The sequence below is a fragment of the Ochotona curzoniae genome, unplaced genomic scaffold (assembly GCF_017591425.1).
Source record: "Ochotona curzoniae isolate NIBS_2020 unplaced genomic scaffold, NIBS_Ocur_1.0 contig_3520, whole genome shotgun sequence".
NCBI classification, from domain to species: Eukaryota; Metazoa; Chordata; class Mammalia; order Lagomorpha; family Ochotonidae; genus Ochotona; species Ochotona curzoniae.
Genome location: NW_024465894.1, coordinates 378731 through 403349, shown reverse-complemented (window position 1 = coordinate 403349; position 24619 = coordinate 378731). Strand labels below are relative to the sequence as shown.

Genomic DNA, 24619 nt, shown 5'->3' with positions numbered 1-24619 from the left:
CACATCCAGGACACCAGAAGTGGGCGGGACTTGCTGCTCTCAGGGCGCCAGCTATGTTCCAGACTAGCAGTGTACGGGCAGGAGAAAGAATTACTCAGGCACTCCAGGTAGACATTTAGTTGTATATTTAGAGTTTACACATATGCCATAACTCCAATGCAGAGAAGAACACCCTGAACATTTAAGATGGCTCCAAGACACTTAGTCTCTTCCATGTCCCAAGTGAGTCCTGACAGCGAGGTAGAGCAGGTGTTTCCGTTCACAAAGTGCCTGAGGACCAGGGCCATAGCTCATGCAAGAGCACCGAGGAAAGCTGCGAGTCTCGAGTCTTTATTTTAACACTTAAAAGAATCACAGATTCATTCCAACAGCATTAGCGGGTTTGGCTACCCAATAAGTTACACACACACTCAGGTACTTGCAAGATTGCCATGTAGCCAATTAAGTCGGGGCATGTGGTCACATGCCCCACAAGCAGACACCAAATTGTTTCCCACAGGTCACCTTGTGCAGTGCAGGTTCTGGTGAGTGGTCAGTACTCGCCTCCTGATCAGGAAATCAGCAGCCGTCGCACCACGCTTGTGGCTACTCTGACCCTGAAGCAGAGCTCACTGAGCAGGAGGCTGTGGTACTGCTGGTCCAGACACAGCGCTTCCCGTCATGCTCTGCACGAGAGTCACAGCGTGTTCCTGGCAGATGGGCTCCGCAGCAGCCCTGGCTCAACCGTTCCGCCCCGTGGGATTATGACTGCTTGCCAGCAGGCTCTTTGTTTGGGCAGCTGGAGGGCTTTGTTGACTTGGCTGTGACCCAGGGGTGCTCGAGAACTTCCGTCAGGGTGGGCCTGTGGCTGGGGCTGTGCTTCAACAGTCTGGAAATGAGGTCCCTTGCTCCCTCAGTCACAAAGTCGGGGAATGTGAATTCAACCTGGAACAAGCATCACAAACAGATGAGACTACGCATAGTCCACATCCTCAGGCCACAGATCGTGCCCAGGCTCCTGAGGGAAGAACCCATGGCAGGTGCCAGTTCCTCTGCCATTAGGGCTTACCCGTGATATGCGTCTGTAGGTCTCCTGGTACGTGTTGGCCTCAAAAGGAGGCTTCCCCACCAAGAACTCGTAGCACAGGACTCCCAGGCTCCAGAGGTCCACCTTCTCGTCATGCATGCAGCCTTCGATCATCTCGGGGGGCAGGTAGTCCAGCGTGCCGCACAGGGTGGTCCTCCTGAACACAGACAGTGGGGAGGCTCGCTGATGGCTCAAAAAGCATGAATGGAACATGCAGTCTCCTAGGCCAGACCCAGTGCTAAGGTGGGCACTGCACATCCCAGCTCCACGCAGCAAGCGGAACAAGCCCTGCGGCAGCCAGGCTGCTCCTAACTGTTCCAAGACCTCCTAGAACAGCCTGACTCAGGGAAATAATCGAAAAAAAAAATCACCTATCAAATTCCATGGACCCCTGCTGAAACAAACATGGAAAAATAGTGGGTTTAACTATTTAATTTTCTTAAGACTGACCACATATGATTACAGACGAGTATCCTGATTTTGAGGAGATGTATACTGCAGTGCTCAATGAACAAGCATCACATTCGCAACTTATATTCAAACATTCACCAAAGGGGCCAGCTAGTGGCACAGCCTGCAATGCCAGCATCCCTTCTGAGCACTGCTTCTCATCCTGGCTGTTCCACTTCCAATCCAGCTGAAGTGCTTTGGCCCCCGCTACCCACATGGGAGCCCGCGGGGAGTCCCTGGCTCCTGGCTTCAGCTGGAGCTGTTGCAGCCTCTGGGGAATGAGCCCAAAGATGGTATACTGTCCTCTCCCTCTGTTCTCTGCCCTGAAAAAAAATCACCAAAAATCAGCGCAGTCAGTGTGGTGAAACATTGGCAACTGTCGAATGCAAGTGTACACAGATCTACCAGTGGCTGCCAAGCCAGTGTTTTTATTCTGTCTTCATAGGCAGGGTGGCCGCCACTCAGCCAACAGTGGCCTGGGAGGTCTGTGACAGAGCGGGGACTTTGTCCAGCTGTGTCTGGCCCAGTGAATGCAGGCGTGTCCCGGCAAGCAAGCAGGGACGTGGGCCTGCACACTGACACCAACAGAAACTGTGCACAGGACCAAGGACTGGCCGCAGCACCACCTGCGTGGCGGGAAAACGGCCAGCAGTGTTCCCTCGGAGGACTGCACAGGACAAACGCTACCTTTTCTACCACGGTGACACCACAAGACAGGGTAAGTTGGAGACCTAAACAATCCTGCGAACCATGAAACCTAGAATCTCTCGTTTGTCTCACTGGGAACAAGTGCCCCCACTAAAAAGAAAATGAGACTCCAATAGATGCAATGCCTTGATGGAAATAATCAGAAGTGGTGTGTGTAATAGACAGGCATCCCTGCAACTCTCAGGCCACATAAAAACTTTTTATAAATACTTTATTTACTTGGAAGGCAGATTTACAGAGAGAAAGAAACAGGTCTTCCATCTGCTAGTTCACTCCAACCAGCAGATAGCTGGAGCTGAGCCAATCCAAGGCCAGGGGCTGCGTGGGGTCTCCCACGCAGGTGCAGGGCCATCCTACACCACGTTTCCAGGTTGTAACTAGGGAGCCAGATGGGAAATAGAAAGCTGGGATACAAACTAGTGCCCGTATGGTATGCTGCTGCCACAGGTCCAAGATCAGCCCGTACACACAACACGAGGCTCCGGCATAATTTTTTTTTAAACTAGCTTTATGGGCCCAGTGTACTAGCATAGCAGCTAAAGTCTTTGCCTTGCACTCTCCAGGATCCCATATGGGTGCTGGTTCTAGTCTCCATTGAACTTGGAAGTATTTCCACATTCCCAGACAAAATATCTTACTGCAAGATAGATATGCTGCCTTCTAGAACTCCAGCCAACTACCAGGGTGTCTGCCGCACTGCACCCCTGCAGGCCCAGCCTCTCAGCCCAGGGGCTCCTCCCTTGTGCCACACACTGGTCTGCTGGCTCACCTGCCCCCTTCGCCCATCTTCACCCCCAAACACAGAGCACTACTGACAGCCCCAAACAGCTAGAGAATGAGATCATCCTGAAGGCCCGAGGGTCGTTACCAGGCCTAAGTTACTCTGCCCAGCCTCATACAAAACCCACATGAACTTGGCTCCTGCTCAGAGCAACAAGCGTCAGCGCTGAGGTCACCCACCTGGAGGACGGGGCGTGTACCGACCACCCGAAGTCTGCAATCTTCAGCTCTCCAGCTGACCCAAGCAGCAGGTTCTCCGGTTTAATATCTCTATGGATAACTCTCTTGGAATGGCAGTAGGACAGGGCATTTGCCAATTCGGTGATATACTAATTAAAAAACATTAAAAGTCTGTTTTAGGAATGAAGTAATGCAAGTTACTAGTCAACACCTCTCCTGAAAGGGAGACTCAGCAAGGGACGTGTATGGCGGAGATTGAAGAAATAAGACACAAACCCAATGAAAGGCAATAGCCCCGACTTGTGTGCACTGGGTGCGCAGCCAGCTCCTTGCCGAGACAGCTCATGTGATGCCCAGGGACCGAGAAGGCACTGAGGCCGAGCCGCAACTGTCGCTTCCCGCAGCGATTCCCGGCCCGGTGGCGAAGCACTAAGCAGTGCTCAAGAGCGGCACAAGCCAGGAATTCTAATGCACAAGCAATGCTTCAAGAGCTTAACGCTTTCAAGTACGGTCAGTTCCCATTTTCAAAATTAACACCATTGTAGAACAAAAGATTTAAAGCTAAATACATCAAAATTTTGCGGAAAATGTTACTCCAAACAATAAACAGATACACTGTACAATGAATAATGCTAACTTTACATGTGTTCCCCCTCAAAATGCTACAACTTAAGTCAATGCAGCAGAGCTGGGAGTGGGATGGGGCCCCAAGACATCTACACTCTCATCAATGAATCGTGCCCATCGTAAAAGGGATGGAGAGGCTGGCATCGGTGTGGTGGGCAAAGCCACTGCAGAGGGCAGCTCAAGTGCTTGCTCCAAGCAGGCCCAGGTCCAGCTCCTGGCTCTGTCTGGCTCAACCTTGCTTATAGTTACAGGCACCTGTGGAGTGAACCACAGAATGACATTTTCAGATGAAATATTTTAACAATAATAATGGCAACACACCCCAAATATGTCTCAAAGACGTGCATGACAAGATGTCAACATCATAATGAAACTGCAAATTAAACAAAGAGATACCACTCCTCAGCTACTACAATGAGCAAAACACGAAACTCGGGTGCTGAATCTAGTGAGACGAGGAACCATACTCATCAATAACAGATGAGCTGGCAAGCCCACGGAAGAAACAGATGATTCCAAAATGCACATCGCTAAGAGAAGAAACCACTTCAAAAAGGCTGCAGGCCGCTCTGATGCCAATTATCCAGAACTACACCCAACAGAGCAGTGGTTGCTACCGACTGGGCAGAGGAGGTGCCAGGCCAGAGACCCCACTGCAATGGCAGCTGCGCAGCATGACGCCCTTATCCAGAGAACTTCATCATACAAAAAGTGAACCTTACTATAAGTGGGTTTAAAAGGAAAACACTTAGGTCAAGGGGTCCCAGACTAGTTAACCAAGTTACAAACCTCAAGCCACCTCACTGAGTACACAGAGAAAGTGGAGACTATCTGTGGATATGAGTGAAGTCTGAACTGAACCAAGACAGAAGAACCTGCAGGAAAGCACCCACAAGCTACTCTGGTTGGCGACGTTTCCCACGGGGCAAATGTTAACGATCCTGGTACAATCATGTGCACACTTGAGTTGGGTAAGCCCAAGACAGCGTCGGAAACCCAGCTTTCTCACTGTCAGAGCAGCAGCGTACAGAGAAGCCAGGGCCAAGCCAAGATGGCCCACAAGGTGTGGATCTGAGACGGCAACGTCAGGATGAGCTCATGGAGCTTGAGAGAAGAAAAACTGACACCCCCATAGCAATGAAGAGAGCCAGCTTCAACCTTCGTTTTTAACACATGACCAGGAGCTGGCACCACGGTGTAGTAGGCTACGCCTCCACCTATAGAGCCACCATCCCATTTGGGTGTCAGAGTGTCCCAGCTGTTCCTTTCTAATCCTGCTCCCTGCTTATGTCCTGGGAAGGCAGTGGTGGATGGCCTAAGTTCTCGGGACCCTGCACCCACATGGGTGACCCAGAAGAAGCTCCCCACCCCTAGCCTCAGTCAGCTAAGCTTCAGCCAATACTAACATGTGGGCAGCAAACCAGCAAATGTAGGACCTCTCCAAGTCTCTTTCCAACAAAAATCTAAAAATAAATCTAAAAAACAAAAAAATTGCCAATAAAAGCAATCAAGGAATGGATAACTAGTTAGTACTGGAGGTCTGTCAACCCTCCAAACCCTCCAAAAACCCACCTATAGCGATGGCTTGCAAGCAATCCTAAGAAAGAAATCTTCCGATGGCCAAAGCGGAGACAAAATAAGCAACCAAATGAAACAGAACTAGGTAACTCAAAGTATGAAAAAAATATCCCCGAGTCTACATTTTAAAATACATGAAATCAGTAAGGGATAACAGCTAAATCTATGATGCAGAACTGCAAGTAACTCCGGTAGCTCCTCTGCCCTCCACTGAAAGGCAGTGTGGGAAGAGGAAGATGGCCCCTGCCCAGCAGAGAAGCCCCAGTCAGGGGACCAACCAAACCACACAGACGCTGAAGAACCTGCAGGACGCACGACCTCAGTGAGCAGTCATGCTTCTGTTGGTCGCCAGGTTTGACAAGCATGCTGCATTAATGCAGGACAGTGGTCACATATGAGGTATAGGCAGACCTGCACTGTCTTCCCAACTTCTGCAAAATCTGAAACAAAGCACCATTCTTAGGCACATTTCCACAGAAAACCTCAAAACGAACAAGCCACACACTCTAGCAGGCAGCTGCTTTTATCTGCACATACTCCATCTGAACTGTCTGGCTCTAGTTTGAAGGTAAAGCCCACTCTAGTGTAACCAAGGGCCCACTGCAGAGAACAGGCAGAAAGGACAGAATGGTAACTCACGGTGGCAGCTCTCTGCTCATCAAACCGGGACAGCCTTTGCAGCTCTCTGTAGACGGTGCCCAGCGGCGCGTACTCCAGGATCAGGTAAACGCGGGTGGCGTCTTGGAAGTAGCCGTAGAGCCGTAGGATGTTGGGGTGCCTGCAACACGAATCAAGACGCTGGGTGTGCAGCCATGGGCTGACAGACTAGCATTCAACATCAAACTAAGCTTTGCACAAGCCCACTGTAAACTCAGGCTTCTCCAGACACATCCACACGGCACCTCACCATGCAGATTTAATTAACATCATTCCTTCTTTCCCTTTACTCCTGGCAGCAAACTCAGATAAATACCCATTTCAGATAAAGACTCCATGTGGGACCATGTGCACCACAGCCAGGCATAGGCTAGCGCAGGGGGAAACCCCAGGCCCGAGCACCCCCAGCACAGGCAGCACAGGCCTGGTAGGGCCAGATTGCAAAGATGAGCATCTGATTCACACTTGAAACCCAACAATGCACTCACTAGCTCTCTGTGGTCCCAGCAGGTAGGCTCTCCCAGGCCCACGCTTGCACACTCACACTCACCATGCCCAGCTCTCACGGGCCCATGCTCATACTCTCACTGTGCCTGGCTCTCACGGGCCCACACTCACACACTCACCATGCCCGACTCACAGCCCATGCTCACACTCTCACTGTGCCTGGCTCTCACGGGCCCACACTCACACACTCACCATGCCCGACTCACAGCCCATGCTCACACACTCACTGTGCCTGGCTTTCACGGCCCTGCGCTCACACACTCACACTCGCTGTGCCCAGCTCTCACAGGCCCATGCTCACACACTCACTGTGCCAGGCTCAGAGCCCTGCGCTCACACACACACACTCACCGCAGGTGTGACTGGATCTCCACTTCCCTCCGGAGCTGATGTTCCACCCCGGCCTTCTCCAGCTGGGCTTTAAACAGCACTTTCAGAGCTAAGATAAACTTGCTCTCTTTCTCTCTTGCCAAATAAACATTACCAAACTTTCCTTTACCCAGTGGGCGACCAATGTCAAAATCATCCAAGGTCCACTGCCTTCTAGAAAGGAAATTAAATATTCTAGATTGTGAAAAGCAACCTTTAGACACATTTTATAATTTAACATTTAAAACAGCATCCAGTATGTACCCTTGGTAAGAACCAGGGCAATAGCCACTCTTAATGAATTGAAAAGATTAAACCCGATGCCCTTGGCTGCCACTAACTGAACTGGTGATGACAAAAGCAATCAGACTTTACACTGGGAAATGCCCTGAAGCACAGATATTAAGCATAACCACCAAGATCACCAAACAGGGTACCTGAACCGCAGCCTCGACCTTGAAAGGCAGACAGTGTGTGGAGAGCCATTCAGAGGGGGGACATGGGATCACCACCATTAGTGAAACCAGGCTAGACCCCACAGGCTGAGGCTTAAAGCCATGCGGTTTGGTTTCCAAAGAAATTTCTGAGGAATCTTTATTTTTTAAAAAAAGTGTGGCTTCTCGGGTCCAGCACAGTAGCCTAGTGGCTCAAGTACTTGCCTTGCACACACCAGGATCCCATATGGGTACCAGTTTGTACCCCGGCAGCCCCGCTTCCCATCCTGCTCCCTGCCTGTGGTCTAGGAAGCAGTCAAGTACAGCTCAAAGCCTTGGGACCCTGCACCCGCGTGGGAGACCTGGAAGGGGCTGCTGCCTTTGGATCGGCTCAGCTCCAGCCATTGTGGCCACTTAGGGAGTGAACCAGCAAATGGAAGACATTCCTCTCTCCTCTCTGTATCCTTCTAATAAAAATAAAATCATTTTTAAAAAGTGTGGCTTTTCCCCTATTCCAGAGAATTCACAGACTGAGTGAAGTTTTTAGAAAAATCCCTGGGGAAGACACGCTAGCCAACCTCTCCATGACACAGAACGAATGTAATCGTTGTTCACACCATCCAAGTCTGAGCCCAGGACACACTTCTTCAACCCTGCATGCTCTATAACCATGAGCAGCACACACACCATGGCAAGTGGCCACCTCCTTCTAGAAGCACACAGCACATTCACTGTCACACAGCCAAACGTGTTTTCTCTAAATTTGAAATGTAATTTAAAAAATATCTGTGAACAGCAATTTTAAAAACTCACTTTTTTTAAAGATTGGAAATCTAACAAACTTTCACCCAATTTATAACGAAATGATGTATTCTAGAAAATTGTCACAGAACCTTGTAAACTAAAAATGCTTACTTTTTAGATTTTTCATTTTGCTGGCTTGATGCCGGTCCCTTTTCAGGATTAGCTCCTGTATGGAATAAGTTTGAAATCTGCTTTTAGAATTATTATATAGAATAAGGTAGACAATCATAACACAGGTGAATCAAGTGACCTTAAAGCATTAACTAAGATGAAATCGAAAAATGAATCAGCTGCTCCGTGAGCAGTCATCACAGGACAGGTGCCCCCTCACCCACCTCCCAGGGCTCCAGGGAGGGCACCACATTGAGAGGCTGCAGACCCACCTAAAGCCACCGCCAACCCACCCAGGGTACCACCTCTCATCTTCCCTCAGCAGGGTGGCAGCCACGGCCACAGGACTGCATGCCCACACAGCTAACAAAGCAGAAACACCCCGAAGTGTAGAAACAAAATCCAACGACTCAGCAACACGCACAATAACCCAGCTGTACAACAGGGGAGCACGTGTTCCTCAACACCCAAACAAGAGCTCTCTGGGACACTTGCATCCTAGAAACAGCCAGTTTGCTCCACTCACAATTAGACTGCAGGTCCAAACTGGGGATTATATCGCCATCAGCGCTTCGCCAACTCACTCACAATGACCATGGCAGTGAGGACACACAACCGCCAAATGATGCCGGAGACCAGAACACGCCACCCAAGCTAGACTTCTCGGGATGTCTGGGGCTGGATACTTCAGAGACTGAGCAGCTCTGCAGGGTTTCTCTTACCAAATGTCCTCCTAAGTGTCTGTCGGGCTGCAGCGGCACACCCTCCCACCCGCGCAACAGGACAGCCTGAGCTTACCTGCACTGCCTGCCAGCTTTGCTGCAGCGCGCAATAAAACAATTCCATCATCTGCCCCTCGCCCCGCCTTCTCGCATCTACTGAAGTGGATCTTAGAGAGGGCAGGAAGAGGACAGAGAGATCTTCCCTCTAACAGATCGTTCACTTCCTACATGACCCCAACAGCCAGAGCTGGGCCAAGCAGAAGCCAGGGGCCTGAACTCCAAGTGGGTGTCCCATGTGAGTGGCAGGGGACCAGGCACTTCGACTATCTCCCACTGCTTTTCCCGTCACATTAGCAGGGAGCTGGAGGAGGCGTAGCGACACCCACTGGAAAGCTGGTGTTATGGCTTAGCAGGATTCCACCTGGCCCTTGAGCCTCGTATCTGTGTGACGCCTGTGTGTGCACACACGTCATCAGGGCAACTTGTCTGGCTAAATTATGTACTGTCCATTCAGTGACAGACACAACTTTCCAATCTTCAGAGGGTGAACAGAAGTTCTTTTTTTCCTTACACTGCAATTCCCAAAGCCTTTTCACTTGCCCTTCCGGACCAATCTAGCACCTGGCTCTATCAGGTCTGCATCAGAAATGTTTGCGGCGTGGTGCGCGCCCCTCTGTCCTCACTGCTTCTGGACACATTAACTGCTCGGAGTCCCAGCTTACTCCTCTGCGAAGCGGAGTCGCCACTCCAGCTGCCTTCAGGAAGCGGCCATGGGGGCTGGCAGGGACAGGAGCAGGCAGCACCCGTCTCAGAGCCTGCAAGCCAGGGCAAGGAACATCCAGCCCGCTCCAGCAGGCACGTCATCAGGCCTGACCTCGGCCAGCCTCCTCCAGGGCAGCCTCTGTGCTCTGCGAGTCATCACTCACATAGCAAGCTTCCTGCCAGCTCACAGCGGCCCTGCGACAGCTCCCCAACGTGCCCACTCCGTAACGAGGCAGCCGTGCCCGGGGAGGCCTCGCCCAACACGGTCTCCGTCCATCCACTTCAGACTTCCTCCCCAAGCGCCAGACCTTGACTGCCTCAGTTCCACAAATGCCCTGGTCATGAGCTCCTCACACTACAGCTCCCTCAGAAGCAACAGAAGGCACATGGGATTGGCACTGTTGCCCGACTGCCAGGTTGCCCCATTCCTCAGAGAGGACGGGAACATGGGGGACAGGGTCTGTTTTTGTAGCACACCGGTTGTCCTCTCAGTGGACAGTGATGTAAAAGCTACGCATGTGACGGTGCTGGCTCATATTACACTTACAAGTGCCAGCATCCCATAGGGTGTGGTGCATCTTCCGGCTGCTCCACTTTCCATCAGCTGCTTTCCTGCTTTCCCTCAGGAAAGCACTGGGGAATGGCCAAAGCCTTGGAACCCAGCAATATGTGGGAGACCCCAGGGAAGGAGCTTCTGGCTCTGATCAGCTAAGCTCCAGAAGTTGCATTTGGGGAATGAACCAGTGGATGGAAGATTTTTGTCTCTCCTCCTCTCTGTATATCTGTCTTTCCAATAACAAATAAATCTTCAATAAATAAAAGCAGTGCACATCTAACAAGTATTTCCTGAACAGCAGCTGGAAAGAAGAATCCATGAGCCTCAGGGAGGATTTACCAGGTGCCGGCGGCGGGGGCAGCTGGGGTGCCTCACTCTTCGGGGTGCTACTCGGCGGCTTGGAGACAGGGCGAGGCGCAAGGGTGGCCTGCGTTGGAACTTGCTTCAGTTTCTGCACAGGCTTCTGGGTGGCCACGAGCCGCTGCGCCTGCGCAGGGACCCGCTGGGAGGAGTTTGAAGGACACAGGACACGCTCAGCCTGGCCACTGCTCACAGAGACGGGATGCTGTGTCACTGGGACACGCTTGGGGCCATCACCAAGCAGGGGAGCCTAGGAGAGGAGAGAAACCAGAGACAGACGCTCAGAGACCTGACCATGTTTCTGTTCCATGGTAACAATGCCGTCGCTGCCAACACCAGAAGGGAAAAGCCCCCTTTCCCCACACTTGCAGGACAGTTGGTGTCAGCACAAACCTGTGTCCGAGTGACGGCTCCTCCCCCAGCACCTCTCACCTATCACTGAGCACTATCGAAAACCTCAGTTTTGGCAACATACACCTTGCTACTCAGCAAAGAGCCATAACACTAAGACTTCAGGCTAAATCCCAAGTCCACTGACGTGTCTTAAAAGAGAGGCCAGTGTCGCAGCATAGCATGCTAAGGCTCCCCAAGACGCTGGAATCCCGTATGGGCGCCGGCTGGAGACCCAGCTGCTCCACTTTCGATCCGGCTGTTGCTAGCATGCCTGGGCCCCTGTACCCACACAGGAGACACAGAAGCAGTCCTGGCTCCTGGCTTCTGCTCAGCCCAGCCCTGGCTGCTGCAGCTATTTGAGGAGTGATTCAGAGATGACAGCTGTACATCTCCACTACCTTGCCCACCCCTACCTCCCTCCTCCCCTCTTTAACTCTGCTTTTAAATAAGACTGAAAACTGAAAATGTCCAACAATGGTTATACTTAAATTTTAGAACAGTCTAAATTTTAGTATATGCTAAATTTCCTACAATAAGCTTATAATTTGTCCATGTCTCATTTTCCAAGCACTTAGAAAACGAATTCATGCCGAAAGAATATCAACAAAGAAGGAACAAATGCACCCTTGAGTTTTACTAAAACATACTGACGTGCCTGTAAGTAGTGCACTTCCGGGGCCACTGGTTTATCCCGCTTTGAAACCTTGAGCTGATCTAACGAAAATCCTGGGGTGAGAGATTTTCTGCAGCTCGACAAGGCCCAAAACCCATCAGCAGCTCCCAGGATGAGGACTTCCAAAGAGAACATACGGCTTCCAAAAATCACACCAACTACCTGTGAAATAGGCATGGTGCGTACACACAGCAGGTGCTCAGGCACGCATGAGCAAGTTACAAACCGGAGGAACCGATTCCAGACAGGAGACCAAGTGCTGTGAACACCGAAGCGATCACGCTCCATCAGACTGCGGCAAGGCAGCTGCCTATGGCACCCCAGGGCAGCACTAGGCTTTGGCCGCGGCTCATCGCAGCCATCCGCTTCTGTACCTGATTGGCTAAGATGCAAGCTGACTGCTTTGTAATGTGCACCACCTGAGCTGATGCTCCCTGGCCGCTGCGTGCTAATGAGAGCCTCAAGGCCCCGGCTTGGGCCATGCGGGCGCTGGTTCCTGCAGCGTAGCAGGAGCGGCCGAGCTCATCAAGACTCCTGCACTCGGTGGGGTGTGAGCTGGCTCTCCACCACAGTTACTCTATTTACCTTAATAGGCCCAGAAATGCAGTTCTCCTTGGATCTTTCCATGATGCCTAAGGGAAAAGCAAAACATTTTATTTAAATAAAGTCACCTGTTCCAAAGCATCCTTACTCTAAGCAAGGTCACAGCTCTGACAAAAAGCCTTCCATTAGCACAGCATTTACACTTCCGTGTGTCCAAACACAACTGAGCAGGGCAGAGTAGCTGCCCCATCCTCACCTAAAGTAATATACAAGTTCTTCGCTCTCCCTGAGGGCCAACCTCTCCCCTGCCCTGACACCTACCCACCCCCTGGGACAGCCTCAACGTGCCACTCCAGCATCTCCCGTCACACATGGCCTACTGGATCACCTGCCACCTTACACCCTTCATCAGGATGCCCTCGCATTCCCACGTAGTCAGCCCCCGGACTGGCCCTAGAGAGGCCACTCCAGCCCAGTGCCCATGTTAGCAGCACTGCAAGAGCCGACCACTGCCTAACCCTTTCCTTCACTCAGCTGCCACATTCACCGCTGCCTCACTACATGTTCCATCTTAGCCCTCCACTCAACTGGCCTCATTTCTTGCAATCGGAGAGTCTGGCTTGACCTAGGAATGACAGCTAGGACCCCCATGTCTCATCCACCTGCCTTCTGAGGAGCCTCATCCAGCCTCTATCAGCTTAACTCAAACGCACCTTCTGCCTGGACCCCTCTCCTCTGACGAGGGGGACTCGGAGGTCAACCAGCAGCCCAGGCCCTCAGGAGCAGACAACAAGCACCCCAACTGCCCCTCCAAGCACCTCTGCCGGTGGTGCACGAAGGCATCCCGAGCTCAGACTCACCCGGTACCTCCACACTGGGAAGGGGAAACCCTCCAGGCTCTCAGCACACACAGAACCCATCTCCACACCAGACCTGGTGCCTCAGCCTATCTCCTACACAGGACTTCCACCCTTTCGCGTCCGGCCGCCTCCTCCTCTCCAAGCCCCGGCAGCAGGGCCTGTGCACACCTGCTCCCTCTCCTAGGAGGCCTTCTCTCAAGCGGGGCTCGTTCCGGCATTTCATTCTGGTCTTAGCTAACCAGATTGCACAGGCTCCAGGCCTCTGTTCTCATTGATTCAACTTAGCCACATAATACGCAGAACGGAGTTCAGATTCGGACCCAGAATTCTCGGCAGAGGCTCCGTTCAGACGCGGGAAGCACCGGACGAGAGGCCCTTGCTTTCCGGGTCCCGGGATGCAGTAACACGCTCGCAGGGCGGTGAAGGTGTGCGAGGGTAGAAGAAGCGGGCAGGGAAGCGAGCAGGTTGCCGAGAAGCTTCGAATTCAGGAAACGAGCAAGTCAAGGGCTGCAGCTAGGCGGGCCCCAGTGGGCGTTCGTTAGCCTCGATCAGCAGAAGCCGCAAGGGCACACGACCCACACGCACCTGCCGGCCCGCAACACCGGCCTCCGGGCTCCTACTCCCGAGAGGGCCTCGGCACTGCCAGACGGGGCGGCCCGGAGCTCCTGGGGAGTCACACACACCCCGACGGGGCGGCCCGGAGCTCCTGGGGAGTCAGACACACAGACACACACACGGCTGTCACTTCCTCGACCCTCCAGGCCTTCGCCCTGCGAACCCCAAGACTCACTCGCATCCAAATACCGAATGCAAAACCTAGCCACTCGCTTCCGCCTCCGACCACAAGAGCGACCGGGGGCGCCGGGCTCCTCGCGCCGGCGCCCCCGACCCAAAGGCCGCTCCTCACCCAAAGGCCGGCGCCCCCGACCTCCTGTGCCCCCAAGCCCGGCCCTCACGGCCGACCCACCGGCGGACTCCTTCCTCCGCCGCCCGGGCGCCGACTACCCCGCAGTGACCAGCCGTTAGGATTCAAAGGGTTTTCATTTTAAATAGGAGTTAAACCCTCCAGGCCGAAAGCTGATTGGCCCGAACGACAGCAGGGCGCTCTGTAATTGGATCCCAGTGAACCCCACGCCCGGAGGCACGTTCCCCGACGCAGACGGCGCGCAGGCGCACTTGCCCCGGAAGTGCTGGCGCCAACGGCCCTTCCTGCAGTTCGGCTTCTAGCACCTGCTGGGTTCTCCGGAGTCAAGTGTTTGCTCGTGAGACTGCAGCCGCCGGGAGTCAGGGTCGTCTCATAGGAGATAAGTCGGAATTGGCGAACGAAGCGCTCGAGTCTGCCAGTAAGTAAGATGGCGAGGAGTCCCAACGAGAAAGGGTCCCATCGATAGCGCCGCGCTCGGCGTGGCGCCCTTCGCGCGTGCGCAGCAAACGTGCGCTCGGAGCGATCGATTGGGCAGCATTGGCGCCTCCATTTTTCTCGCGGGAAGCGAGAGAGCTCTATTTGCGGGTATGTTGCTCCGGGGGCATGGCAGGCGTGGCTGGGTGGTGGGCCGTGCCCTTCGGGGGACCGCGTAAAGGCCGGGGGTCGAGGCGGGCAGAGGGAAAGGGAGTGAGGTGACAGGTTCCCGCCGTGCCGGGCTGGGCCTGCACGCCCTCTCTTCCTCTGCGCCCCCGGGCCTCTCCCGCACCCCTCCGGTCGGCCGTGCTGGCTCGGGTCTTCCTGTCCTGGGGACCCGAGGTCTCATTGTTCTGGGGTTCGGGTTCTCCCTGTCCTGGGGGCCCGGGTTCTGCCTGTCCTGGGGGTTCGGGGTCTGCCTGTCCTGGAGGCCCGGGGTAGCCTCTCCTGAGAACCGGGGGTCTGCCTGTCCTGGGGGTTCGAGGTCTCCCGTCCGGGGGTTCGGGGTCTGCTTGTCCTGGGGGCCCGGGGTTGCCCTGTCCTGGGGGTTTGGGGCCTCCCTGTCCTGGGGGCCGGGGTAGCCTCTCCTGAGAACCGGGGTCTGCCTGTCCTGGGGGTTCAGGGTCTCCCTGTCCTGGGTGGGGTTCGGAGTCTGAGGGTTTGAGGTCTGCTTGTCCTGCAGGCCCGGGGTTGCCCTGTCGTAGGGGCACTGGGGTCTCCCTGTTCTGGGGACCCGGGGTTCACCAGGCCTCCGGGTCGGGGAGCGGACAGCTCTCTCCCCTTCTGATTTCTTGGGCCCCACGGGCACACCTGCAGGAGTGAAGTTCCAGACCGGTGTTACCAGCACCAGGGTCCTGCGCCCCAGATATGCAACACGTGGTCATGTGTGTGCAAATACAATCTGAATCACAATGCTTTCAATTATTTTAAAGAAATTTTAAAGTGTGTTTGCTGTATCTTTTTCTATCTATAGATATCTATTTATGAACTAAATCACACAGTAAGAGTCCCCAGGCACAGTTGCCCTGAAACAGGTGCTAAGAGTGAACGTGGCTCCGTGATGGAAGCTGATCTAGTTGTGACAGGATAGCAGGGACAGTGTCCTGCCTGTTTGTCACAAGCCCTGACTCATGCTGAGCGAAGAAATGGGAGCTTCTGGGCTGCTGTTAAGAATACACACTGTGGGCCCGGCGTGGTAGCCCAGTGGCTAAAGTCCTCTGCTTGAACTTGCCGGGATCCCATATGGGTGCCGATTCTTTTTTTTTATTTTTTAAGATTTATTTTTATTATTTTTTATTACAAGGTCAAATATACAGAGAGGAGGAGAGACAGTGGGGAAGATCTTCCGTCCGATGATTCACTCCCCAAGTGAGCGCAACGGCCGATGCTATGCCGATCCGAAGCCAGGAGCCTCTTCCCGGTCTCCCACGCGGGTGCAGGGTCCCAAAGCTTTGGGCCATCCTCGACTGCTTTCCCGGGCCACAGGCAGGGAGCTGGATGGGAAGTGGGGCTGCCGGGACTAGAACCGGCGCCCATATGGGATCCCGAGCGTTCAAGGCGAGGACCTTAACCACTGCGCCACCGCGCCGGGCCCATGGGTGCCAATTCTAATCCTGGCAGCTCCACTTCCCATCCAGCTCCCTGCTTGTGGCCTGGGAAAGCAGTCGAGGACAGCCCAAAGCCTTGGGACCCTGCACCATGTAGGAGACATGGAGGAAGTTTCTGGCTCCTAGCTTCAGATGGCACAGCAGCAGCCGTTGTGATCACTTGGGGAGTGAGTCATCGGACAGAAGATCTTCCTCTCTGTCTCCTCCTCTCTGTATATCTGACAATAAATAAATCTTAAAAAAAAAAAGAATACAAACTACAAGGAATGAATATTGATGAGGGCTATGCTGTTTGATCAGTGTGGTTTTCAGGGTGCTGAGCGCTTTGAGTTGTGGCTGAGGAGCCCCTCTCTGAGGGGCCCACTGACCAGGGAGGCGGACCCAGGAGCCCTGTGTCCCCTTTGTGGCTCCCCATGCCTCTGCCTCACTTCCCCATGTCGTTGCAGCTGGCCAGGACGCGGTCCTCCTCTCCACCATGTACAGAACCAAAGTGGGCCTGAAGGACCGGCAGCAGCTCTACAACCTCATCATCAGCCAGCTGCTCTACGACGGCTACATCAGCATCGCCAACGGGCTCATCAACGAGATCAAGCCGCAGTCTGTGTGCGCGCCCTCGGAGCAGCTGCTGCACCTCATCAAGCTCGGTAGCTGGGCGCGGGCTTCAGGGGGCACGCAGCTGCAGCAGCACCGTTGTTTCCCTCGGTGGCAGATGTGTGCCAGGAGTGGAGTTCAGGCCTGAGGGGCAACCAGATGCACGTGGGGAGGACATGGAGGTGCTTGCGGTCTGGGCTTGCTGGCCTCCCTCCAGGTCAGCTCACAGGCCATCTCAGAGTCCTCAGCCCAGGTCGTCCCACTGCCCACCCCAGCCTTCCTCAGTTGGCAGTTGGCTCTGCCACACAGTCATGTCCTTTGCCACCCCATGCCCTCTGCCCAGCGGCAAGCAGTGCTACAGGTGTCCCCAAGATCAGAATAGCCCAGTGTTTGCCCAGTGGAAAGCACTCGGTTGGATGCTGGCTCCCCAGGCACGTTTCTGCCCTTTGGCTTGCTATGCCAAGGGCAGCGTTTTGTCCTGAGAAAATAAATATCAACTGGGCAGCCCGACAATACAGAATTAAGTACCTGTAAAACTGCACAGTTAGTGTAACATGGTAAATGCTCCAGATGGATAGCAATTAGCCCAGAGGGATTTTTATTCTTACGGTTAATGAGTAAATGAGTCACAGCATGACACTTTATATGGATCCATTGTTGTTTAGAAGAAAAATAAGCGTTGGATAACATGAAGAAAGATTAATTCTGTGATGTTATTATCTCTGGGTGTTTAAAATTCAGGGTCATCTTTTATCTTCTTCATCAATGGTCCTAATTCTTGCTGTACTAATAAAAGTATTGGTTATGTGAGGTGTGCCGATTTTTAAATTTAAAACATGCCCTTGATTAAAAAAAAAGTTAGGTTTATTTAAATACTGTGTTCTTCCAGAAACATTTCACTGATGTTAATGTTGACCATGTAGCTGACTTAATGCGGTCAAGAGCAGCCACCAAACGATTTCAGTCCTGAAATGCAGGCGTTTGGGATGGAGGCACAGCGGGTACTCGACCCCAAGACCATTGCCTTGGTCGCTGCTGGAGGCTGGAGTGGGGAGTGCCAGTGGAGACGCCTCCGCCTGCCCCACTGCGGCGTGGGAGCTCCCGGGGACAGTAGGGTCACACTGATTTACGTCTGTCACTTTAGATTCAGAACTAAGTCCTGACTTTTCAAGGAAACGTGTTTTTGTCATGCCCTCATTTTGCTTTCTCTCAGGAATGGAAAATGATGACACCGCAGTTCAGTATGCGATTGGCCGTTCCGATACCGTCGCTCCCGGCACAGGCATCGACCTGGAGTTTGATGCGGATGTCCAGACCATGTCCCCAGAGGCTTCCGAGTACGAAACCTGCTACGTCACATCCCATAAAGGACCGTGCCGTGTGGCTACCTATAGCAGAGATGGGCAGCTCATAGCCACGGGCTCTGCGGATGCGTCCATAAAAATACTCGACACGGAAAGGATGTTGGCCAAGAGTGCCATGCCCATAGAGGTGAGGGTCCCAGGCCCGCGCTCGCGGTTGGACTTATGGTGTTCTCTCCTGCGAGAACGAGGGTCCAGTTTAAACCGCTGTTAGATTCTGTGGTCTGACTCACAGCTCTGTCCCTTTAACATCTGCTTGGTCTAGGTCATGATGAATGAGACAGCGCAGCAGAATATGGAAAACCACCCGGTGATTCGAACTCTGTACGACCATGTGGATGAAGTCACGTGTCTCGCCTTCCACCCCACAGAGCAGATATTAGCCTCTGGCTCACGGGATTACACTCTGAAATTATTTGACTATTCTAAACCATCTGCAAAGCGGGCCTTCAAGTACATTCAGGTTGGGAATGTTTAGAAAGGAGATTTTCTGAAGTACTGTAAGCTGTCATTTAGCTGATTTCTTTTTAGACATGTTTGCGTGATTGTCCCACAAGGCAGAGCTGCAGGACGCGTGCCAGTTGGCGCATGGATCACGTGCTGCTGTGTGCTTGCTTCCCCTGGCCAGTCAGCACGGCCGTGGGTCACAGGTCACACAACAGGCTTGGAACAAGAACACCTGCCCTCGATGGAGTGTGGCTCATGGGAACCAAAACAGTGTCCCACAAGTGCTACGTCAAGTGTGTGCCGGAAATGCGGCTGGTTTTGTGCACCACAGAAATGTTAACTGCTATGTCAGACAAAGCTAGCAATCCTTGAGTCAATTGAAGAAGCTATTTATTTGTTTATTTACTTATTTATTTGTTAATTTTGTTAGTGATGTTTATATAGTTGATCAGGATGGGAAGAGTCAAGGATTTGGGGATAGTGGGTGAGACCCTTGTTTACATTTCTTTTTTTTTAATTGTTATTGGAAAGTCAGATACACAGAGAGGAGGAGAGGAAGAGAGGAAGATCTTCCAATCTTCCTTCCATGGATTCCCTCGCCAAGTTACTGCAACGGCTGGAGCTGAGCCAATCCAAAGCCAGGAGCCCCGAGCCTCTTCGAGTCTTCCACTCGGGTACAGGGTCCCAAGGCCTTGGGTCATCCTAGGCTGCGCTTTCCCAGGCCACAAGCAGGGAGCAGGATGGGAAGCAGGGCAGCCAGGATTAGAACCGGCGCCCATATGGGATCTTGGCATGTGCAAGGCTAGGACTTTAGCCACTAGGCCATTGCACTGGACCCTCCACATTTTCTTGAAGAAGCTATTTTTATGTGCAAATTGAGTTTATCCAGTAGCCGTGGATGAGTGTGTCAGGTAATAGTGTACTCCGAGTACACCTGATGCTCACTTTCAAAGGATGAAGCTCGTTTTGGTAGCTTTGGGCTCAGCAGTAAATAGATCTTTGTTCCAGTGATACTGTGGTAGATTCCAGAAAGTGCTTTGGTTCCTTCTGCTGCTTGTATGGAACCTGACCATTGCTTTACGCCTTCTCTTGCGTCAGTTCGGTGTTTCCCACATTTCCTTTGGATCTGGTTGTTGAGCGGTGAGTGACTCACCTTACTGTCCGTCCCGACAGGAAGCGGAGATGCTGCGCTCCATCTCCTTCCACCCTTCCGGAGACTTCATCCTGGTGGGCACTCAGCACCCCACGCTTCGCCTCTACGACATCAACACCTTCCAGTGCTTCGTCTCCTGCAACCCCCAGGACCAGCACACCGACGCCATCTGCTCTGTCAGCTACAACCCCAGCGCCAACATGTACGTGACCGGCAGCAAGGACGGCTGCATCAAGCTGTGGGACGGCGTCTCGAACCGCTGCATCACCACCTTTGAGAAAGCACATGATGGGGCTGAAGTTTGTTCCGCCATCTTTTCCAAAAATTCTAAATACATCCTCTCCAGTGGAAAAGACTCTGTTGCAAAACTTTGGGAAATATCAACAGGACGGACGCTGGTCAGATACACAGGTATGTCGGAAGTTGGTGCATTGGAGCGTTTTCTGTGGTGCTTTCCATTCGGCACAGGTTAGTCTGAGCCGGGAAACAGCCTCAGGGCTGCGAGAGGGCGCCACTGCTTCCTGACTTCACCTTGTCCGTGCGCCTCCGCTAGGAGCTCGTCTGTATTCCACACTGCGGCCTGTTCAGACAGGCAGCCTGTGTTCTTCCGGATCTGAGGAGCAGCCACTGGTGGGGCTCGGTGACTGCGTCCAGCAGGGCGCGAGGAGAGGGCTGGCCGCCCCCTCGGGAAGCAGAGGAGCTCACGGGAGCTAGGTAGCAAGGAGGCGAGCAGGCAGGGCGTTCTTGCATTCCCACTGATTGCCAGCTGCCTCACTGCTTGCTGTGGGCTCTTGATAGCATACCTAATTAAATGTTACTGTGAGCAGTGAGGGTTGAGGGATGGTTATTTAATATTATTAAAATGTGTGTCATTCTTTGCCTTGTAGCAAGTGTTGTTGCTTAGCACAAAACGTCCAGGCTCCCTGTGTGAGAGGGTGTCAGTGTCCAGTGTACAGCACTGCCCAGAGGAAAATGACTCATGTCAGGGGCCCCTGCCAGGCGTTACCAATTAGCATCTTCTAGAACATGCTTGTAGCAGAGTTGGCAGCAGATGGAACCATTTTGTGCAGCGTAACCCTCCCAGATTGGTCTCCTGTCACCCAAGCTTACTTCTCCACCCTCGTCCTGGTTTCTGGTGTGTAAGCAGGGAAGAATTCTCAGGGGTTTGGTTGGGACATTTCGCCATGAACACTGCTGTGACAGTCCATCAGTGTGAGAGCCGCTGTGGGCCAGGCTGCTGCCCTGAGTGGTGCTGCCTGCCCTGAGGGGTGCTGCCGCCCTAAGGGGTGCTGCCTGTCCCGAGGGGTGCTGCCACCCTGAGGGGTGCTGCCTGTCCTGAGGGGTGCTGCCTGCCCTGAGGGGTGCTGCCTGCCCCGAGGGGTGCTGCCTGTCCTGAGGGGGCAGCCTCTGCCTACCCAGCTGGCGTGAGTGGCCTGCTGGCATGCTTAGCAGCTTACAAATGTTTCCCCAGGTCTTTGTGGTGGTCTGTGATGCAAACTGGAACTCTCCACTAAAACAAGCTATTTGGAAAGGCTAGTCACCTAAAGACGGATAGTGAAGATGTTTGCAGTTTTAACATTTGTCTATCATGTAAAGAATGTCTGGCCCTGCCAAGGCAGCTGGGCAGAACTCAAAATTTACAACAGGCTAATTTTTAGGCCTATGGCCCACAAATGATACAATTATCCGAATGGCCCTTGGCAGCAAGAAAGTTTCATGCCCCTGTTTTATGTGGTACTTTAAACATAAAATACATATTTCATGATAGAAAGCAGTGAAAATCTCTTTTTAGAAAGTGGGTGTTCTTACACTTACGTTTTACCATGTTCATAGGAAAGAAAGCTTTCTGTACAGGCGGATGTGTTCACTGAGCAGAGGTGGTCAGTACGCACTTGGGCTGCTTTGCTCCTGATGGAGATGTGAGGAAGTGTAGCGAGGGCCAGCGCTGCGGCTGCTGCTGTCCCGTGTCAGAGCAGCAGTGGGACGAGTCCTGACTACTGCTCTGCCGGCTGGCACACGTGGGAAGGCAGCCGAAGGCCTCCAGCAGGCCTGGGCTGCACAGAGCTCCCGCTGCCCTAGCCTGGCCCTGCGCTGTGGGTGTGTGAGGAGCAAATGCAGTTCCGTGTGCCTGCCTGCCCACCTCTCTCCCTCTCCTGCCCCCAGGCGCTTTACTTTCCAAATAAATAATTTAAAACTTTTTAAAATATACCTAGCATAAAGCTATTTTAAACTATGATAAATGTATATATATCTATATATATGACACCAGTCTCATATTTGTAAACAATATTTATTTGTTCCAAAGGCAGAGTGACAGAACTTGTGGTCCTCCACAGCGTGCTGTGTGCCTTAGCAGGGAGCCGGAGCAGAAGCTGAGCAGCCGGGGCCTGAAGTGGCGCTCCAGAACAGAATGCTGGTGACTTGCTGTGTCACAGCACTGGGCTCCTAGTTCTGTGTATGACAATACATCTTATGCCTATAAGTACAGCAGAACGGTTTCAGTGTTGCCTCAGGGGGCGCCTTGAGGTTGTTTTCTTCAAAGCGTAACACTGTAGTAGATTTTTTTTTTCCCAGTGAAGGGTTTAAGAAGTCTGCAGCATTGAGAGAGGCAAGCTCGGAAGGCTAGCCCTGTGCACAGGCCACTAACCTCTTGTTTCTGCGGCAGGCGCGGGGTTGAGTGGCCGGCAGGTGCACCGGACGCAGGCCGTGTTCAACCACACCGAGGACTACGTGCTGCTGCCGGATGAGCGGACCATCAGCCTGTGCTGCTGGGACTCGAGGACCGCCGAGCGGAGGAACCTGCTCTCCCTGGGACACAACAACATTGTGCGCTGCATCGTGCACTCGCCCACCAACCCCGGCTTCATGACTTGCAGCGACGACTTCCGAGCGCGCTTCTGGTACCGCAGGTCCACCACCGACTGAGCCACGTTCGGGCGTGGACCTTCTCTTCCTGCCCTGTGCCCTGTTGCCACCTGCAGGAGTGAGTCATGTGCCAGCTGTGGCACCTTGGGCTGCCACCTCTGTTGACAACCGTGGATTTGTACAAAAGAATCTTTTTTTACCTTGATGTAGAATCATGGTGGAAAAAGTGGGAAGCAGATCTGTGCAGTTGTGCGTTCACTGATTATTCCAGTGTGATCTCCCTGGGCTTGTAAATACAGGACTGGCTGTCGAAAGATAGAGAATTAAAGTGCTTTCCAGATCACGAGTGAGTCTGTTGAGGATTGTTCGTTGGTCCTTTTGTCAGCCTGCCCTCCTGCTCCTCATGCATTTCCGGGTGAGCAGGCAGCTGGCTCCGAGGATCTGCAGCACTGCCGCACTGGAGCCAGTTTTGAGAATCCCTGATTCTCTCCTGGAGTGACATATTTCTTATAAAGCTCAGATCTCGTTTCATTTCCATTTTCACTTCAGTAGAACTAATGGCCGGTTTTCCCCATGGCTTCTAGGAGCTGTCTCACACCTCGCATGTTACTCTTGTAGGACCTGCATTACTTTGTTTAGTAAAAGATTGTACCAGTTTAATGGGGAACGTGATCAGAACTGTGTTCTAATCCAGTTTGGGTGATGGGCCCCAGTTTAATGGGGAACGTGATCATGATGGGCCCCAGTTTTGCCGGCAGATGTCTTCCAAATGGTCAGTACTGCCTGACTGTTTTTATCCAACTTGCAGTCTTTTCAGTTCTCTGCAACAAGAACTGTGACTTCCCATTGGGGATGTGTGTTGTTAACTATCTATAGAAATTTCCAGAAACTTTTTAGGAGGTATTCTTAATTCTCTGGATTCCTCTGTAACAACTTTGAATTCCTCATCTGAAACGTAAAAACCAAATACCTCATGATCTAGGTTGAAGAGGACCTGGAAATATGATCTGGGATCATTTGATAAACAGGAAGTAGATTAAAGCGAAACAAGTTGCTTTATGTTTCAGGAACTTGTTGAAGTTGCCATGGAAGAATCCTGCTTTTCGCTCTACCCCTGCGGGTTGTTGTAACTCCTTGGTCTGTGAAGCCGTTTTAAAGGTTCTAAACATAACAAATCACAGCGTGTTAATCCTCATTCGCAGAGATCTCCGTCTGCTGGTCCACGGCAGGCTTCCCTTGGTGTCCTCACTCTGGTATTTGAACTTGGCTATCGATAGGTGCTACTTTGTAAAATTAAAAGAAACCCAAACTCCCCACTACTTTTTCTGTCTTTCACCCATGAACTATAACACAGAGCCTTAGCGTTTCTGAATTCTGCCCTGGCTCTTGTCCTGGAATGGCCACACTGCAGTTGCTATATGTCCTCTATTGGCTCTACTCAATTGCTTGTAAGTTAAAATAATGTCTGCTTCTTTAGAATGAGTTCAGTCGTGGGCCAGGTGTTTCAGAACTGATATTTACAAGATCAGGATACTTCATGTATCGCCAAAATAGTTTTCTTTTTCCCTCTTGGAAAGTCACCCCCAGGTTTTAGCTGGGCTAAGTGCCAGCAGTGTCCGTATGGACTCGGGATCTGCATCTCATTGACTGTACCCTGCACTCGTGAGGAGTGACATCAGGTCAGAATAAAAAACATGCACCTCGTGTTACTTGCAAAGATGTGTGGCTTCTGAAATAAACATCTTGTATATCAGGATAATTTAAAGCTGCTTTATTTGGGGCTGGGGGAAGCTGGACTGAACATTTCCGTATTTAAACATCATGTCTCAGCAGTGATGCCTCGCGTGGTTCTTACACTGGTTAATGCTTTGTTCCGGAAGTCAGGTTGAGTTACCTTCAGCTCTATACCTTTGCTCTTCTACTTTGCAAGGTTAAAGACTTTGAGTAGAATTTCATTTCTTCGGGTCCTTCAGCAAAAACTATCTTGGCTTCAGCTCTAGGTTTCTGTAGGAAGGGCCGGGTGGACGAGCCCAGTGTGCACTCTGCTGTGGCCTTG

At 52.4% G+C, this 24619-nt stretch overlaps 2 protein-coding genes across 4 annotated transcripts; one reads left to right on the top strand and one right to left on the bottom strand.

Annotated features, from left to right (window-relative positions):
* Nucleotides 1-316: 316 nt before the first annotated feature.
* On the bottom strand, nt 317-14167 carry AURKA (aurora kinase A). Of its 2 annotated transcripts, none has more exons than XM_040981282.1 (9): nt 14108-14167; nt 12323-12369; nt 10651-10921; nt 8272-8326; nt 6905-7093; nt 6029-6167; nt 3185-3333; nt 1049-1223; nt 317-924 (listed from the first exon to the last, which is right to left on the bottom strand). In XM_040981282.1, exons 2-9 carry the CDS (start codon nt 12362-12364, stop codon nt 742-744), a joined length of 1203 nt encoding a protein of 400 aa, XP_040837216.1. In that variant the 5' UTR covers nt 12365-12369; nt 14108-14167; the 3' UTR covers nt 317-741. The 2 variants fall into 2 exon arrangements, with proteins under 2 accessions (XP_040837216.1, XP_040837215.1); XM_040981281.1 differs by having other exon boundaries at nt 6905-7096; nt 14108-14166.
* A 179-nt stretch (nt 14168-14346) lies between these two features.
* On the top strand, nt 14347-24322 carry CSTF1 (cleavage stimulation factor subunit 1). 2 transcript variants are annotated; one of them, XM_040981280.1, is made up of 6 exons: nt 14347-14483; nt 16593-16790; nt 17951-18228; nt 18364-18561; nt 19719-20109; nt 22364-24322. In XM_040981280.1, exons 2-6 carry the CDS (start codon nt 16622-16624, stop codon nt 22621-22623), a joined length of 1296 nt encoding a protein of 431 aa, XP_040837214.1. In that variant the 5' UTR covers nt 14347-14483; nt 16593-16621; the 3' UTR covers nt 22624-24322. The 2 variants fall into 2 exon arrangements, with proteins under 2 accessions (XP_040837214.1, XP_040837213.1); XM_040981279.1 differs by lacking the exon at nt 14347-14483 and adding an exon at nt 14564-14650.
* Nucleotides 24323-24619: the final 297 nt, after the last annotated feature.